Below are 16,887 nucleotides of genomic sequence, written 5' to 3'. Positions count from 1 at the left end.
GGCCTCTAGCTTTACATCTCAGGACAAGAGGTTGAAAGCATTATTGGTCACAGAGCTCTTTAAATTTATCTTGATTTAGTCCAACACATCTGCTCATTCTGCATTTTCTTCTTATAACTTTTTGTTCTTTATTATGGTATATTTACATATTTCTAAACATTTATTTAACTCATCTTAATCAAGTGCTAAAATAGGTCCTCTGTGAGGGGAATCACCAATTGTCAACTACTGAAGCTTAATTCTCCCCTCTTATTTGATTAGTTAAATAAAACGTCAAAACTTAAAGTTTAGGCTACATTTTATGTTCTCTATACAGCAGCCATCAAAGAATAAAATTGATTTGGTTGTTATAAATTATGTACATTACTAATATTAAGCAAGTAAAGAATAAGGTCTGCTGGAGATACAATAGGAACTAGATAGAGAGAAATATATTTAACACAAATTCCTTTTGCCTATTTCTTGGCAAATGTTATAACTGAATTTATGAGATAGTAGACTAGACATGTGTATATTTTGTATTAATGTTGAAATGTAAATAATGGAGTTTAGAATAAGAATAACAGAAGAAATTAAACTCAATAAAATGTTAATAAAGTGCACAGAAAAGTACAATTTTAAGAGAAAGTTGTGACAATTTCACTCTCTCAAAATCCCTCTTTAGTAATTTAATTACAATTACAGTTTACCTGGGATAAAAAGTCTTTTATGTATCTTGCCTCAATAATAAAAATCTGAAAAAATCTCTTTTATTCTTGAAAGCCTGGAAGTGTAGACCCGTGTCAATGCATACAGAAGAAATACTGGTCTTTTCGGTAAGAGGTCAATGGCACAGTTAGTTCCTAAAACACTGGCATTTGTTGAGGCACCGTGGGGAGCAGAGCCTACAGTGGGGTTGGTAGTTGAAGTAGGGAAGGAAATGTCTGTGGTGGGAACAAGAGAAGAATAAGAAATTGATTTCAGAGCACTTAATGCACTGAAATGCATTCATTTTTAAAAAATAGCCTTTACAATTATATCATCAGTTTTTTGAAGTTTTGCAATCTGGAATTTGTTTATTGGTTAACAATCACATTGATTTATTAAATTTAAATTAACTTTTTGGATAATGTTTATTTCATTTATTAAATACTTCTAATTTTAAATTGAGTTTTGAAGTTGTTCAGTTTCTAGAAATCTATTCCTAGGTTTTGGTTATTTTCTGAAAATAGAAACTTTTGATCATCCTATATCCTATATAATAAAAGCCTTATATGCTAAGTGTCAGGTCGTCTGTTCACCTGTTCATCCAATCAAAGCATAATATGCCAAGGCTGCTCAACCACTCGCTTGACATGCATTGACCACTAGGGGGCAGATGCTCTGACCAGTAGTAGGTTAGCTTGCTGGTGCGATCGGGCCCATTGGGACTAAGTGAGACAAGCTGGGCATGCCGTGGAGCCCTCCTGTGGCCCCTCCCCAGCTGGCCAGCCTCCCGCATTCCTCCCCAGCCCTAACCGTGCACCAGTGGGATCGCTCGGCCTGGCCTGTGCCCTCTCGCAATCTGGGGCCCCTTGGGAGAAATCAGAGAGCTGGCTTCTGCCCAATCCCGCAGGCCAGCCCGAGGGACCCCACTGGTGCACAGATTCATGCACCGGACCTCTAGTTTTATAGATAAATCAAGTCTTAGAGCAAATAAATAGTTCATGGCCACACAGAGATAAACAGTCTGAGAATCAGAATTCAGACCTAAATCTTTTTTTTTAAAAAAAACAACTTTGTTTCTTGTTTTTATTTTTGTATTGATTTCAGAGAGAGGGAGAGAAATATCAGTAATGAGAGAGAAACATTGATTGGCTGCCTCCTGCAAGGTTCCCTATTTGGGATTTAGCCAGCAACCCAGGTATATTCCCTGACTGGGAATTGAACTGTGACCTCCTGGTTCATAGTTTGACATTCAACCACTGAGCCACACTGGCCTGACTCAAAACTAGTTTTTGCTCATTTCTTTGTTCATTCATTGAGAACTTAACTAAGTGCCAAGCATTATTCTAGGTTCTAGAAATATGGCAGTAAATAAAAATCTGTGTTCTCTTGGATTTTACTTGTAATGTTAGATGGTGTAAGTGCTATAAAAATTAATAAAGAATAAGAGAGTAATAAGAATTGAATGGGGTGCAGTTTTAAAAATAGGATTGTCAGAGAAGTTTTCACTGAAATGGTAACTTTTGAGCAAAGACCTAAAGAAAGTGAGAAAGTCAGCCGTAAAAATATCTGGTAGGAGATGTTCTCAGACAGAGTTAAAAACAAGTGTAAAGACCTGAGTAAGCACAGCACAAGTGGCGTTTCAATACAGTTACAGCTGGGTAGTGCTGATCCCCTTGGAACTCGGATCCACACTTTGAACACTTGTTGTCAAAATACTTTGTAAATGATAAGACACAATGTCCCATAGATGAATCACAAATTGTAACAAAATGAGCTTCATTCAGGTTCAGTTATTATGTTGTACACTAGAGGCTTGGTGCATGAAATTTGTGCACGAGGGAGGGGGGGTTGTCCCTCAGCCTGGCCTGCACCTTCTCCAATCCGGGACCCTCGGGGGGTGTCCAGCTGCTGGTTTAGTCCCAATCCGACCCCAGCCACAGGCATCGGGACCGAGGGCAGCTTCGCTCCAGCCAGCCCGGTGCCAGGACCCTGGGCCGCTTTGCCCTGCCTGCTTTGTCCGGAAGGACATCCGAAGGTCGTCCAGAAGACGTCTGGTCTAATTAGCATATTACCCTTTTATTAGTATAGATAGTGAACACCTCTGAATTGTTTCTTTTTTTAAGTTGATTTTTAGAGAGGGAGAGACAGAGACATCAAATTGTTCCACTTAGTTATACATTCATTAGTTGGTTCTTGTATGTGCCCTGACTGGGGATCAAACCTTGGTATATCAGGATGATGCTCTAACCAACTGAACTACCCGACCAGGGCTCAATTGTTTATTTAATCAAGTTTATTTTTTATTTACCAAATCAATTTATAAATAGCTGGGAGTTTAGTATGGTTTTATATTTTCCTTCAAATTAAACTATAGAAAGGATCTGATAGAGTTAAAATACTGTGGTTAGATTTTTTCCTATTTTTATATTTTATTTTTGTGAGTAACAGTTAAATGTGAATAATGCTTTTGAAATGTTTACACGTGCTTTATACATCCACTCTCATGTTAATATTGGCACAATAAGAACATGCATGTCAATTCTTTGTTAGTAATATCTTATTCTTTCTAAGAGGTTTTCATGTGGAAATAACGTATTTTTTCATTTTGCATGGAACCATAAATTACACTCAAGTAGCATTGGCAAAGTTTCTTAACACATAATTGGATGATATAAATTGTTTTATTTTAAAAAGCAACAGTATATATTCTGTTTTCTTTCTTACATGATTGATAGAATTATAGGTATATTAAGGCACTCATAAAATTTAATACATCCCATCTATATTTTCATAGTTTAACAAGTCAGACTTTAACTTTGCATTGAAGTCTCCTAAGCAAGTATAAATGATTGAAGCCTCAAGTCAACAGAAGCCAAAGCCTTAAACTACGTTATTAAATTTGCATTGAATATAAGTCAGTTTCCATTCTAGAAAACATGTCTAATTCAACTCAGCCAACATTTATTGAGCATTGTTCTATCATAGTTTTATTGGTAAGGAGAAATATCACCTATGGAGCTAATCCTATGGCACTGGTGAGAGTTAATGGAGTTTGAAGCACAGCATGATAGTGTGTGTGTGTGGGGGGGGACATTGGAAGGACATTTTACGTTAAGATTGATGGGAGGCTGGTATGTCCATTGAAGGCACAGATGCTTTATGGTAATGTAAAGATTTTTAGCTTCAGCACTGAGTGAGGGATGACACTGTCAACTAGATAGGAAACAGGAGAAAGGAAAGGTTCAGCAAACATGGGAACTTCTGTTCAGTTTTGAACTTTTTGAATTGCAGGTATCTCTGTAGGGCATTTATGTAGAAACTAGAGGCCTGGTGCACAAAATTTGTGCACTTGGGGGGCGATGACTCCCTCAGCCTAGCGCCCTCTTGCAGTCCAGGAGCCCTCAGGGGATGCCCACTTGACGGCATAGACCTGCTCCCCCTTAGCACTGCCATGGAGCCAGGAGAGGCTCCTACCACCACTGCTGCACTCGTCAGTGTTGACTGTCTGTCCCCTGGTGGTCAGTGTGCATCACAGCGACCGGTAGTTCTGCCGTTTGGTATATTTGCATATTAGGCTTTTATTATATGGGATGAATTCAGAACATTTTTAAAAAATATATATTTTATTGATTTTTCACAGAGAGAAAGAGAGAGGGAGAGTTAGAAACATCGATCAGCTGCCTCTTGCACACCCCCTACTGGGGACGTGCCTGCAACCAAGGTGCATGCCCTTGACCGGAATCGAACCTGGGACCTTTCAGTCTGCAAGCTGACGCTCTATCCACTGAGCCAAACCGGTTTTGGCAAATTCAGAACATTTTTATGTCCTTGTGAAGATTGTTAAGAGGATACTGCTGATTTATTCTTGAAATTCTGGGCATAGGGCTGTTTTATTCCGTGTTACAATAGCAATAGTAACCTTTGCCCTAATCCCTTGTAACACAGTTAAAGCCCAGAATTAATACATGATTGCATTTTATATTTCATTACATTCTTAAATTTTCTAAATCACTCTTTCCTTCACCTTGCAATTATACACCTTAGGGCTGAAGTGAGGTTCCATGCTGCTCTCACAGGCTCGGCAGTGCCAGTGAAGTCCTCCCCATGGCCTCAGTAATCACTGGCACCACAGAGTCTGAGAATTCGTTCTGCTCAGGTACCTGGTGATGCTACAGTGGTAAATGTACTGAGGAATTGTTTTCATCCATCCATCCATCCGTTTATTTCCTGTTAACTGAGTACGGCTACATACAAGGTGTGCTGCTTTTCAACTGGACGTGAGCAGTACCATTGTCCTGTTTCCACAACAAAACCTTATCATAAAAACTTTTATTTCCTTTTCAGAGACTTATCAGTTGTTTTAAATGTAGAAATTACTTTTTTAATTTCTTGAAACCTTAAGACCGCTTCTGGTAAAGAGGGAGGTGTTGAGGGGAGTAAAGAAAGTGAAAGAATTAAGAAGATAAACAACGTATGAACTAGCTTAAGATATTACACGTATTGATCTATGCCAGAGGCAGTTCTTACTAGACCTGATTCTGACATTCCAATCTGTCTAGCACTTTCCTTAACTGCTCTTTTGCCTGGCTTCGTTTGTTGTCCCGTGGACTTGTTGCCATGGCATGCTAATTGAATGTGGGAATTAGAAGCAAGGTGGAACACTGCCCTGGTTCACACCTTGCCACTTCCTGTATCTGTGAACCTGGGTAACCTGCAGCCTCTCTAAGTCTCAATTTCTTCCTCTATAAATGGGGGTAATAGCACTATGTAGCTAACTTGTCAGACTATTTCATTTAATGTAAACTGTTTAACATGGTGCCCAGCATATAGTATATGTGTAATAAGTGTTAGCAATAAAGCAATAATAGTGATGAGTTTTTGTGTATCCTAATATTACTCTGACTTCCTTGAAGAGCTAGGTAATATTCAAGTAAAAGGACACACATTTAATTTTGACATTTTTTATTTATTAAATATAAATGTACATTTATTGATTGTTTCTATTTTATTTTTAATTTTGAAACATCATTATTCATTTCTTTACCTTAACCTTTTTTTAAAATATATTTTCATGATTTCAAAGAGTAAGGGAGCGGAGAGGTAGATACATCAACGATAAGAGAGAATCATTGATCAGTTAGCTCCTGCACACCCCTCATTGGGGATCAAGCCCGCAACCCGGACATATGCCCTTGACCAGAATGGAACCCAGGACCCTTCATTCTGCAGGCCGATGCTCTATCCACTGAGCTAAACTGGCTAGGGCTTTACCTTAACATTTTTATAATCAATGTGTATATATAATTTCTCTATCTTATACATTGATCTCTGCTCTTAAAAAAAAACAATACTTAGAGATTTCCTGATCTCATATTGTAGACAATGCCTTCTCCCCTGCCTGTTTGCTCCCCTTGCTTCCTCATGCCCTATTACCCGATCTCATAAGAAACCTCTGTGGAATAGTGATTTAGGGTTCATGAAAGCTAAGTAAATATGGATCTGGAGAGCTAAGTGAAATAAGCCAGTCAGTGAAAGATAAATACCATATGATCTCATTTATGGAATATAAAGACCATTATAAACTGTCTAACAAAAATAGATAGAGGCAAAGAAGCATTGAACAGACTATCAAACTACAGGGGGAAGGTAGGAGAGGGTTAAGGGGGTAAGAGATCAATCGAAGGACTTGTATGCATGCATACAAGCACAACCAACAGATGCAAGACATGGGGAGGGTGGAGGGGAGGTCGGTGGGGGAAAAAAAAAGCACAACTATTTGTAGTACCTTAATAAATTAAAAAACAACAACACCTAAGTAAATAAAGACAGTGCATGTAATAAAGCAAAACACGTATGTCCAGTAGAGGGAGATATTGGCAAAATAATCAAGACACATAATAATGCAGATGCATTGGGCATCAAATTTAAAAACGAAGCTTTCCCTGTGTAAAAACATCTAATTAAGAATTATATAAATTCAGTAGCGCTGTGGATTTTGTTTTGCTAGCTGTCAAACCCAAACTCATAAATCACCCGAAGAAGCACTATGAGGAGTATGTACACTGTTACCATTCCATATGGTTTTGCTCACGTATTGTTTCAGAGATGGAAGTAATGACAGGAATACTGACACACATCTCTTTCTCTCTCAGTAGAAGTTATAGACTGATTACTTGAAAACAAAGAAAGTATAGAATCTATATATATTTTCCTAATTCAAAAAGATTTTTTTCTGCTAAAAATGAAAGACTTCTAGTTTTTGGCTCAAATTCGGTGAAGTGCTGTTTGTACATCAGGCTATGTGAGATGTATTGATAAATGTAATAGGTCACTTTCTCCCTCGTAGCTATAAAAGGAAAATTTTGTAGGACAGAAATAGCTTGTACTACTGGGTTAACAGAAGTTGTATGGAAGGATCATGTTTTTAAAATTATATCTATCTATATATACAGAGTAAAGTTTGTTGCTGTTACCCTGAAAAAAAAAAAGATATTTCCATTGAGTTCTAGATTTATCTTAATAAACTGGTGTCATTCTTACTGATCTAAACTGATGGGCTGAATAAAAACACTATTCTTTTTATAAAAGTAAACATTATTGAAAAGATAATATCTTTGTAATTTAGGTCTCCAAAATTCTGAAATTACTGGGAGGCCTATAATTAAAAGCAAATTAACAACATTTAATTAAGCTTGAATTGGAATGTTTTCAAGTATTTTGAATAGGATAGTTAAGTTGATTTGAACTTTTACTCTTCCAACAGAAACATCACATTTCTTTCTGTTGGCAACATTGTCCAATAACTGACGACTATAATAGTCCCTCTGCACTTTGAGATTTAATACTCTTATTCTATCACACTCTAAGAAATTGCTGCCCTGGAACTTGGGGATGTTGAGACAGCCCTTAAACCTGAGAGTCTCACTTAATAGTTGACTGAGTTTTCCCCTCTGTATCACGCCTAAATATTTTGATGTGGATTTTATTACCTTTGGCTGCATTAGTAAATTCAGTTTGTAAAATGTCCAAAAAACTTTATATCATATACAAAATATATGTTACATAAATCACTATAGTAATTAATCTTTTTTTTCTTTATTGATTAAGGTATTCATATGTGTCCTTATCACCCCATAGCCTTCCCTCTACCCCACCCACTCATGCCCTCACCCTCCTCTTGTCTGTATCTCTTGATTAGGCTTATGCATGCATACAAGTCCTTTGGTTGATCTCTCCCCCTTACCTCCACCCTCTCCTACCTTCCCTCTGAGAGTTGATGGTCTGATTGATGCTTCTTTGTCTCTGGATCTGTTTTTGTTCATTATATTCCATAAACGAGTTAGATCATGTGATATAGATCTTTCTCTGACTGGCTTATTTCACTTAGCATAATGCTCTCCAATTCCATCCATGTGGTTGCAAATGATAAGAATTCCTTATTTTTTACTACAGCATAGTATTCCATCGTGTAGATGTACCACAGTTTTTTAATCCACTCATCTGCGGATGGGCACTTAGGCTATTTCCAAATCTTAGCTATAGTAAATTGTGCCACTATGAACATAGGGGTGCATATATCCTTTCTGATTGGTATTTCTAGTTTCTTGGGATATATTCCTAGAAGTGGGATAACTGGGTCAAATGGGAGTTCCATTTTTAGTTTTTTGAGGAAACGCCATACTGTTCTTTACAGTGGCTGCACCAGTCTGCATGCACTATAGTAATTTTACAGTTTAAATTTCCACTTAGTTGATTCAGAAATGGAAGTTATATACCTCTGCCAATTTTATTCTTATAAATTAAATTGGTAAATGTTACCACCACCAACTTAATAGATAATAGCTTTAAAAAAAGATACCAACTTACCCTGTTTGGCATGGCTTAGTGGTTGAGCATTGACCTATGAACCAGGAGGTCACAGTTTGATTCCAGGTTAGGGCACAAGCCTGGGTTGTGGGCTTGATCCCCAGTTGGGGGTGTGCAGGAGGCAGCTGATAAATGATTCTCTTTCATCATTGATGTTTATATCTCTCTTTCCTTCTCCCTTCCTCTCTGAAATCAATCAAAATATATTTTTAAAAACTTTAAAAATACAAGTAACAAAAAAAACAAAGAAACTATCTTAAGCATACAGTTTTTGTTTATAATTCTGTAAACCTTCATCGATTTTCTTGCTCTTAATTTGTGCTAAGGAGTATCATTCTTTGTGTGTAAGTGGATTTGTATAATTTTATAAGGAACTATGAAGGATGAGCTATCATAAAATAGACTTCATAGTATGTAATATGGTTTTTCTGGTAGGACCAAAGTTATTCCCTGGATTGCACGTGCTTTTATAACCAGAAGTTTTTACAAACTTCATTTAACCACTGGATGTGTGTTTTTTTTGAGTTATTAAAAATAATTTTCAGTAAATGGACTTCATTGAACTTCTTCATTCAAAGAGTTTCTTTGAACCCCTATAGACACATTTGAATGCCTTTTTTAACCATTTGTTAACAAATTAACATGTATTAAAAATGACCATGGGAAAGTGGGATTGAGTAAATACAAACTAAATCAATAAGTGTTTATGTATATTCATCAGAATTGTTAATATTATGCTGCGGTAATAAGTCTAGAATCTCAGTGACTAAAAGCAACCAAATTTACTTTTCTCATTCTGCATGTCCATTGTGGTTTGACAGCATTGAATGTCTTTGTTGTAGTTACTTGGGAACTCAGGCCGAAGCAGGTTCCACCTTGACACATCCTGCAGCTATTACAGTTCTGGGGAAAGGATGTGCAGTGAATCTTCTAATACTCTTAAAACTTCTGTCTATAAATGACAAAGTTCCGCTGGGCAAGGTGTGGCCACACCTGAGTTCTACAAGCTGCCTGATCCTCCCACAGAACGGGCCACTGGATGTTGCAGACAGAACAGCAGTTCACCAGACTCTTCTGAATGAGTGAGCATTTGGAAACGGTCGATAGCTCAGAGTGTCTGGTTTCAACTGAGCATGGAAAGAAAACGAAATGTTTTCACCTGATCATCATCTCATTAGTTTTAGAACTCATATTGGGTTCACTGCACTGACTACATACCTCCCCTCTCCCCCCCCCCCCCCAATTCTACATGATTTAAATTATGTAAGAACTGTTTTACAGAAATCTTTGTACCACAGGGGATATTGGCATTGTTCCACATGCAGTGTGGACAGGGAATGACAGTGTTGTGGGGACTAACCTGCTTTAAATTCACATTTGTAGGTTAGCCGGGGCCATTCATAAATTTCATGACTACATTATAGTTGAGCAGGATTTAAATTCTTTGTTTCTTTCTTTCTTTCTTTCTTCCTTTCTTTCTTTCTTTCTCTTTTCTTTTTTGTCTCATGGAACATAAACAAGGCCAAATTTTAATTTGGAGTTTAAATATATTAATTGTACTGTGTTAGGAGGAAACTGAGTGTTACAGTAGCTTAACAGTGTAAATAACAAATATAATTGAACCATTAAAATTATCGCAAAATTCACACTAAAATGAAAGTATTGTAATTTGTTGTAAAGATCCACTGTTGTTTTTTTTTCATTAATTTTTTTAATCTCACACAATTAGCTTTTATTTAATTATTGCTAACATTTTCTGGCTTCTTTTTTTTCCTCAGGTATTTCTGGTTTTTCTAAAATATTTTGTGAAACTTCCCAGAAGCTAGTTAGTGTGGAAGCCTTTGCTCTGGCTGCGAAATATTATTCTATACAAAACTTGGGAATATGTACTCCTTTTGAGCAATTGCTTGTAGCCCTTCGAGGAATTAAAGAAGAGAAAACTGGTAGGTGTGTTTTGTGTGTGTGTGTGTGTGTGTGTGTGTGTGTGTGTGTGTGTGAGTATGTATGGTTTTAGGCACTTAGAAGCAGTATATTGTTCATATATGTATGTCTTTCCAATATGGTCTTAATTTAGTGTTCAACCTTACTAGTATATCATGAACCCAAATAGACTTATGCAAGTGGGTCTTCTCATGCAACATTTTAAACAGAACTTCATTCTGGTTCTCCACATTTTTTTCTATATGGTAGTTCAATTATCAGTCTTTTTCTTTATAGTTAATCATTTTATGTGTCAGGGAACATTTTAATAATGTTCTGTGGGTCTCATTGATTTTGTTAATTCAAATTTGAATCATAGGAGCTAAACCTATAGAGATGTATTATATACTAATAGACATCACAATAGAATCTATATTATTTTCATGGTTACTTACAGAACACATGAATGTCAAGTGATGGTCCTTATTAACTTTTGTTTCTTTAATAGCAGTGTTTTAATTTTGTTGTATTTCTACTCAGGTGACAGTGTGAAGACAGATGAGTTTATGAATTTGAAAAAATCTCACGAAGTTCAGGCCATGTCGGAGCTGATCAGCAGCATTGCTGATTACTGCGGTATAAAGCAGGTGAGGGCATTTCCCTGTGTTTTCAGGTGTTAACATTATTGCCTCTTTTTTTTTTGTATCATTCGAATTCCTTTTTCTACTATTACTATCTAGCCTTTAAAATGCCATTAAATGATAGCTGACATGAGGTATGTCAGAGCCTTTAAAAATGTGCTCTCATTTCCCAAATACTCCAATTATAACAAAAGTATACCAAAAATAAGATATCACCATGCAAGTTTTGCCACAAATTTCACTCTTTTCGGAGTGGATAGAAGTTAAAAATGATTCCCTTTGACATGTTATAATTCCAACTTGAGGCAGCATTATGATGATGACATTTTGCAGAATTGTTCTCAGGACCCGGCCAAGCTGTGATATGGGGTACCTACCTCATTATAGTAACACAAAGAAACTGTATTTTAGGACTTGGATTCTTTTACACTGTCAGAATTACAGTGCATTCCTGTTGTGAAAAATCGCTTTTGTGTAACAGATCTTTGAAAACAGATGTTAAAATAAAATCAAAGATTGCCTGGACCTATAAAAATAGTAAGTTATTTTTTCCCCCTGGCTTATAAAAATAGTAAGTTATTTTTCTTATCCCTATGAGAACATCTATGGGGGTAATGGACGATTTTCCCTCCTTCAGTTTTTATTAGGTGTTACAATCTTTTCCATGGATTCTTCCAGACTTGTGGAGAGTCTGAGGATGATTAGAAAATTATCACGGTGTGGGCACAACCACATGTGACAATGTAACTCTGTAGGGTAGAGGCAAGAGCTAAGCAATAGTTTTTAATCTTTCTCAAGTGTATCATATCTAAGCAATACCTTTCAGGATTAGTAACAGGCTCACCATGGCAGTGATGCTCATCTAGACCACAAGGTGCAAGTACGCAGTAAAGCTTAACAAACTGTTGCCATACAAATCACATGGATGAATATTAGAAACATAAAATTGAATGGGGAAAAATAAGCAATTTACAGAAGACCACCATATTTAAAAGCTCTAAAGAAAAACAGTGGTATATTCCTGAGGTAAAAAATTATAAGAAAATAGCAATGGAATCATAATAATTTGAGAGGTACGGAAATGGCAGGGGAGGTAGGGAAGGTAGGGAAATGGGTTATGGATGGAAAACCATTCACAATTAATGCAGTAGAGATATTAATGTTCTAGTTTTTAGGATGGCTGATAGGTTCATGGGTAGAGCCAGTGCTGTTGGACACCTAACCCAAATACTCTTGGGCCTTACCAGTTCATGGTGTGCCAGCCTACTTTCTACCTGGCAATATCTGCATTTCCTTCCCTGTGGGTTTTCTCTGGCTGCTGAAACAAGGCGCTGCTTGCATACACGTTCTGGGAATTAATCCCTGTCTGTGTCAAGCCTTGAACCACTGACTAGTACAAGTTAATATGCAAATACATCAGCTCCCTGACATTTCCGGTGGATTCTTCTGAGGTATGCCTTCTCCACTAGCTCTCAGAATTTCCAGTGCAATTAAACCCAAGTTGCCCTAAAAGTAACTTGATTAATAATGCACCTTTTATTGGGCTGCCTTCCTTTCTCTTTTTCTCTTCTCTACTTATCTACCCTTCTTTCACCTCCCAAATAAATCACTTATACTTAAAAATCTCTGGTGTAGAATCTGCTCTGTTGTAACACAAAAACTAAGATAAAGGGTATTTATTGTGCTTCATAACTTTACATTTGGACAGTATTTATTCTTTTATTTATGTAAAATATTGCATAATAATAAATAAATTTAATAAAACAGATTTATTTTATTTCTAAATAGCAGAGAAAAATTTTGAAATACCTTAAAATATCATGTTAGACCTGCTTTAAGGGATTTTTTTCAAAACAAAGGAAATTGTTTTTTTAGTGAATGAAAGCTCCTAAAGACTTTTACAAGATCTGTATCTTAAATCATTTAATAGCAATATTTGATTCTCACAGTAGTTTATTTTAAAATGTTTTACATATGTACTACTTTACTTTTAAAATGCAGATTTCATGATGGTCGATGGAAATCCAGGATCAGAAACACTTGCCTTTACTAGTGACCCCAGAGAGCTCTCATTAACTGTGATGGAGATTTGGGGAGAGGCAGGTTTTACAGAAAATATCAAGCAGTTAGTTTGGAACACGTTAAGTTTGAAAAGCTTATTAGACACTCAAGAAAGAAATGTTAGGCAAATCGATGGATATATGATTATGAAGTTCACCAGAGAATTCCATATTGGTGTAATAAATTTATTGAAAATTTGAAAGGCTTTAGCTTAGAATGGTAATTAGATCTTCAAGTTAGTCAACAAAATATAACTTCTATCTGAAGTATAGTGACCACTGTGTATAACAATGTTTTTGTGAGAAAGTGTCCTGAACAGAATTAGGAGACTAGGAAGGTCAGTCACACCGGACATTGGACTAGAGACTCCGCTGTCTTCTAACCTATGAGATGATCCAGGATGGAAAATACTATTGTGAGTAAAGAGTAGGAAATCAGGATGGTGGAAAATTTGCAGTTGAGACCAGATAGTTTGAAGGCAAAACGTTTTATGGCTTATACAACTTTTAACTGCACGGAGTTTTCCATTCTATGGCTAACACAGCATATGTTACCAAAAGTCAGTTTGGACAGGGATAGAAGTCTGCTTGGGTCAATAAGATGTAAATGTGGGCTGGCAAATTTTATACTAGCATTATACTATTTTGATTATGCTAGTTTTATATTGATTCCAAAAGTGTGTAAATCCTCCAATCTTTTTCTTTTTCAAAAGTGTTGCGGTTATTCTAGGAACTGTGCCTTGTTATATAAACTGTAATATCTGTTTGTCAATTTCTTTTTTAAAAATCTGCTGGAATTTTATTAGGATTGCATTGAATCTGTATGTCAATTTGGGAGAATTGCCATCTAAAAATTGAATCTCATGTTTTATCAATATGGTATATCATTATTTAATCTATTAAATTTTTCCTATGCAATGTTTTGTAGTTTTCAGTGTATAGGGACCTTACACAACCTTTGTTACATTTATTACTAGATATTTTAGTAATATGCTAATTATTTTATAATTTGCTACTGTATTGTATATATTCTAATGGTTCATTATTAATTTCTAATGATCCTGTATTCTGACACATGGCTAAATTCACTTGTTATGTTAGATTTCTTTGGTATATTAATCAGGATTTTCTGAGACACAGTCATATTATCTATGAAGAAAGAGAGTTTCATTTCCAGTATTTATAACTTTTGCATATTTTTCTTTACATTACACTGTCTAGATCTTCTTTTAAAAAGTTAAATAAAAATGATGAGGGTGATTGGTTTTTAATAAGAATCAAAATTAAAATAAAAAAGAAGAGATTGTATAAAGTATACAACCATTTGTTTACTTTAATTCATTCTGCTTTTATTTAGGTAATTGACCTGGGTTCTGGAAAAGGCTACCTAAGTTCCTATTTGTCCCTGAAGTATGGCTTAAAAGTTTATGGAATTGATTCCTCAAATACCAATACTCATGGAGCTCAGGAGAGAAACAGGAAGCTGAAGAAACATTGGAAAGTCTATCATACCCAGTCAAACTTAGATGTCAATGAACTGCCCTTCAAAATGGCAAAAGAAAAGAAAACGCAAGATCAAGTTAAAAATAAAACAGATATTCAGGGAGTATGTAACAACAGTCCTGCAAATCAAGGAATGATGTCTACATCAGATTTTTTGCCAGACTTTTCGAGTTCTGTTATTTCTAACATTAGAAAACAAATGGAAAACCTACATGTTCATTCACATCGAGAAGAAAATTTGTGTCTTGAAAATGCCTTTTCTCTTATAGACCGTTTGCCTATTAATGCCATTGAACTTACTTCTTCCTCCAAAATACCCAAGAGAAAAATGTCAGAAGCAAATAAAGAGAGAAGAAAAACAACATCCAAGTCAAATGAATCAAATATATACTCACCTTTAACATCTTTTATTACTGCTGATTCAGAACTACATGATATTATTAAAGATCTGGAGGTAATTTCACATTTGAATTCCTTAATTTGATTTATAAAACTGCTCTAGGACATACAATTAAATTTTAATAGTAGCTTACTTAACCTACATATCTTATTTGGTTACATTAATCTAAAGAGCTAAAATTATGTACAGACTTTTATGATTCTCACAGCTATCAAAATCTGATAGGAGTACAAAATATGACAATTACAGTTTTCCAAAATAGAGTGTCTTCCACTCATTTCAGTGTCTTCCACTTCTAAATTAAACAGAAGTACTAGCACAAAAGTTAATAAGCTAAGTTCTCATTATATAATATAGGGATTATTAAAATTCCAATTCAAGAAAACCTGTGCATTTTAATTTATATTTGAAGAGATATCTACAGCAATATTCGCTATAAACTGAAGCCCAGTGCGTGAAATTGTGTGGCCCCACCACACACACATGCCTCACTGCACTCACAGACCTGCCGTGCTTGCAGCCCTGCCCACTTGCATGCACCTCGCTGTGTACACAGCCTCCTGGTGACTGGTCTTTGGTCATTACAATGTTACAACCACTGGGTTTTTATTCTATAGATATAAAACCCTAATATGCAAATAGACCAAACAGCAGTACCACTGAACAACCAGTTGCTATGACATGCCCTGACCACCCGGGGTCACATGTGGAACAAGGCAGGTGCTGGCAGCAGGCGGCAGAGCATGGAACATGGCAGGCATTGGCTGCAGCAGGATGGTGGAGCAGGTGCGTGAGGGCACCAGACCAATCAGTCGCTGTCATCGGTGCGAGCCTCTGGTGATTACCAAAAATTCTTTGCTCCCTCCCGCATGCTGTGGTCCTGCTGGGTGCTTGCAGCACCAGCCATGCTGGCATCCGCTGCCGCACTGGAGCTGCTGCTCGTACCCGCTGCTGGTGCCCGGCACCGGCCCTGATTGCTCAGCACTGTCAGTGGGTGCAAGATGCAGCTTCCAACCCTGATTGCCCCTCAGGGCTTCTCCCCCTCCCCCTGCTCCTGAGGGGTAATTGGGGCCGGCAGCCACTGCTCACATCCACTGCTGGAGCCTGCCCCACTTGCACCTGTAGCTGGTGCTGGCATCAGTTTGCTCTGCGCCATCCGTGGGTGTGAGTGGGGCCAGTGCCATCAGCGTGTGGGAGCAGCAGCAGTGGCGGGAGCGGGGCTGCCAGCAGAGAGGGGACTAGGAGCTGCAGCGGGAGGGACCGGGCAGGGGCGGGGAGGATGGGCTGACCCACCCCCAGGCCCACTGCAGCCTTGTGGCCCACAGTTCCTTTCAAGATGTACAAATTCGTGCACTGGGCCCCTAGTATTTAATGTTAGCTTTCGTAACCAAATATGCAATTTTTTGAGCAAATGTTAGCTTCTGAATATTTTTAAAGAATTTCAACTTTTTTCTAAACTATAAGTTTATCAAATTTAATTTAAAGAGAATATTTCTTAAACAAAGGCATCATTGAATGTTAAGACAATATTGTAGAGGATCTTCTAGAAATCATTTAGCCTAATTCATTGTTTTTTTAAAGAAAAATAAAAAACGCAAACAAACAATGTAGCCTTTGAAGTTGTAATCTACTTACTAAATTTTTCAGTTTTTTTTAAATTAATTTCATTGGTCTGACATTGGTTAATAAGATTATGTAGGTTTCCAGTGTACAATTCTATGACACATTATCTGTATATTGTGTTATATGTCCACCACCCTAGTCAAATCTTCTTTTGTCGTCATATATTTGACATCCTTATACTTTACTA

The 16,887-nt window shown here is 36.8% G+C and overlaps 1 protein-coding gene across 2 annotated transcripts in view; it reads left to right on the top strand.

Annotated features, from left to right (window-relative positions):
- The window catches only part of METTL25 (methyltransferase like 25), an 86,087-nt gene that overhangs the window by 11,024 nt on the left and 58,176 nt on the right, over positions 1-16,887 (top strand). For both annotated transcript variants that reach the window (XR_014794618.1, XM_084878859.1), the window contains exons 2-4: positions 10,332-10,496; positions 11,014-11,120; positions 14,532-15,131. Coding sequence is in view for 1 of the 2 variants with exons in the window: in XM_084878859.1 (XP_084734985.1) it covers positions 10,332-10,496; positions 11,014-11,120; positions 14,532-15,131 (872 nt within the window). In the remaining variant the exon portion in view is untranslated. The remainder of the gene's footprint in view (positions 1-10,331; positions 10,497-11,013; positions 11,121-14,531; positions 15,132-16,887) is intronic.

The sequence above is a fragment of the Pipistrellus hanaki genome (assembly GCF_964339955.1).
Source record: "Pipistrellus hanaki genome assembly, chromosome: 3".
In the NCBI taxonomy this organism is placed as follows: Eukaryota; Metazoa; Chordata; class Mammalia; order Chiroptera; family Vespertilionidae; genus Pipistrellus; species Pipistrellus hanaki.
Note: the sequence above shows the minus strand (reverse complement) of the source record. Positions and strands in the feature narration are given on the sequence as shown.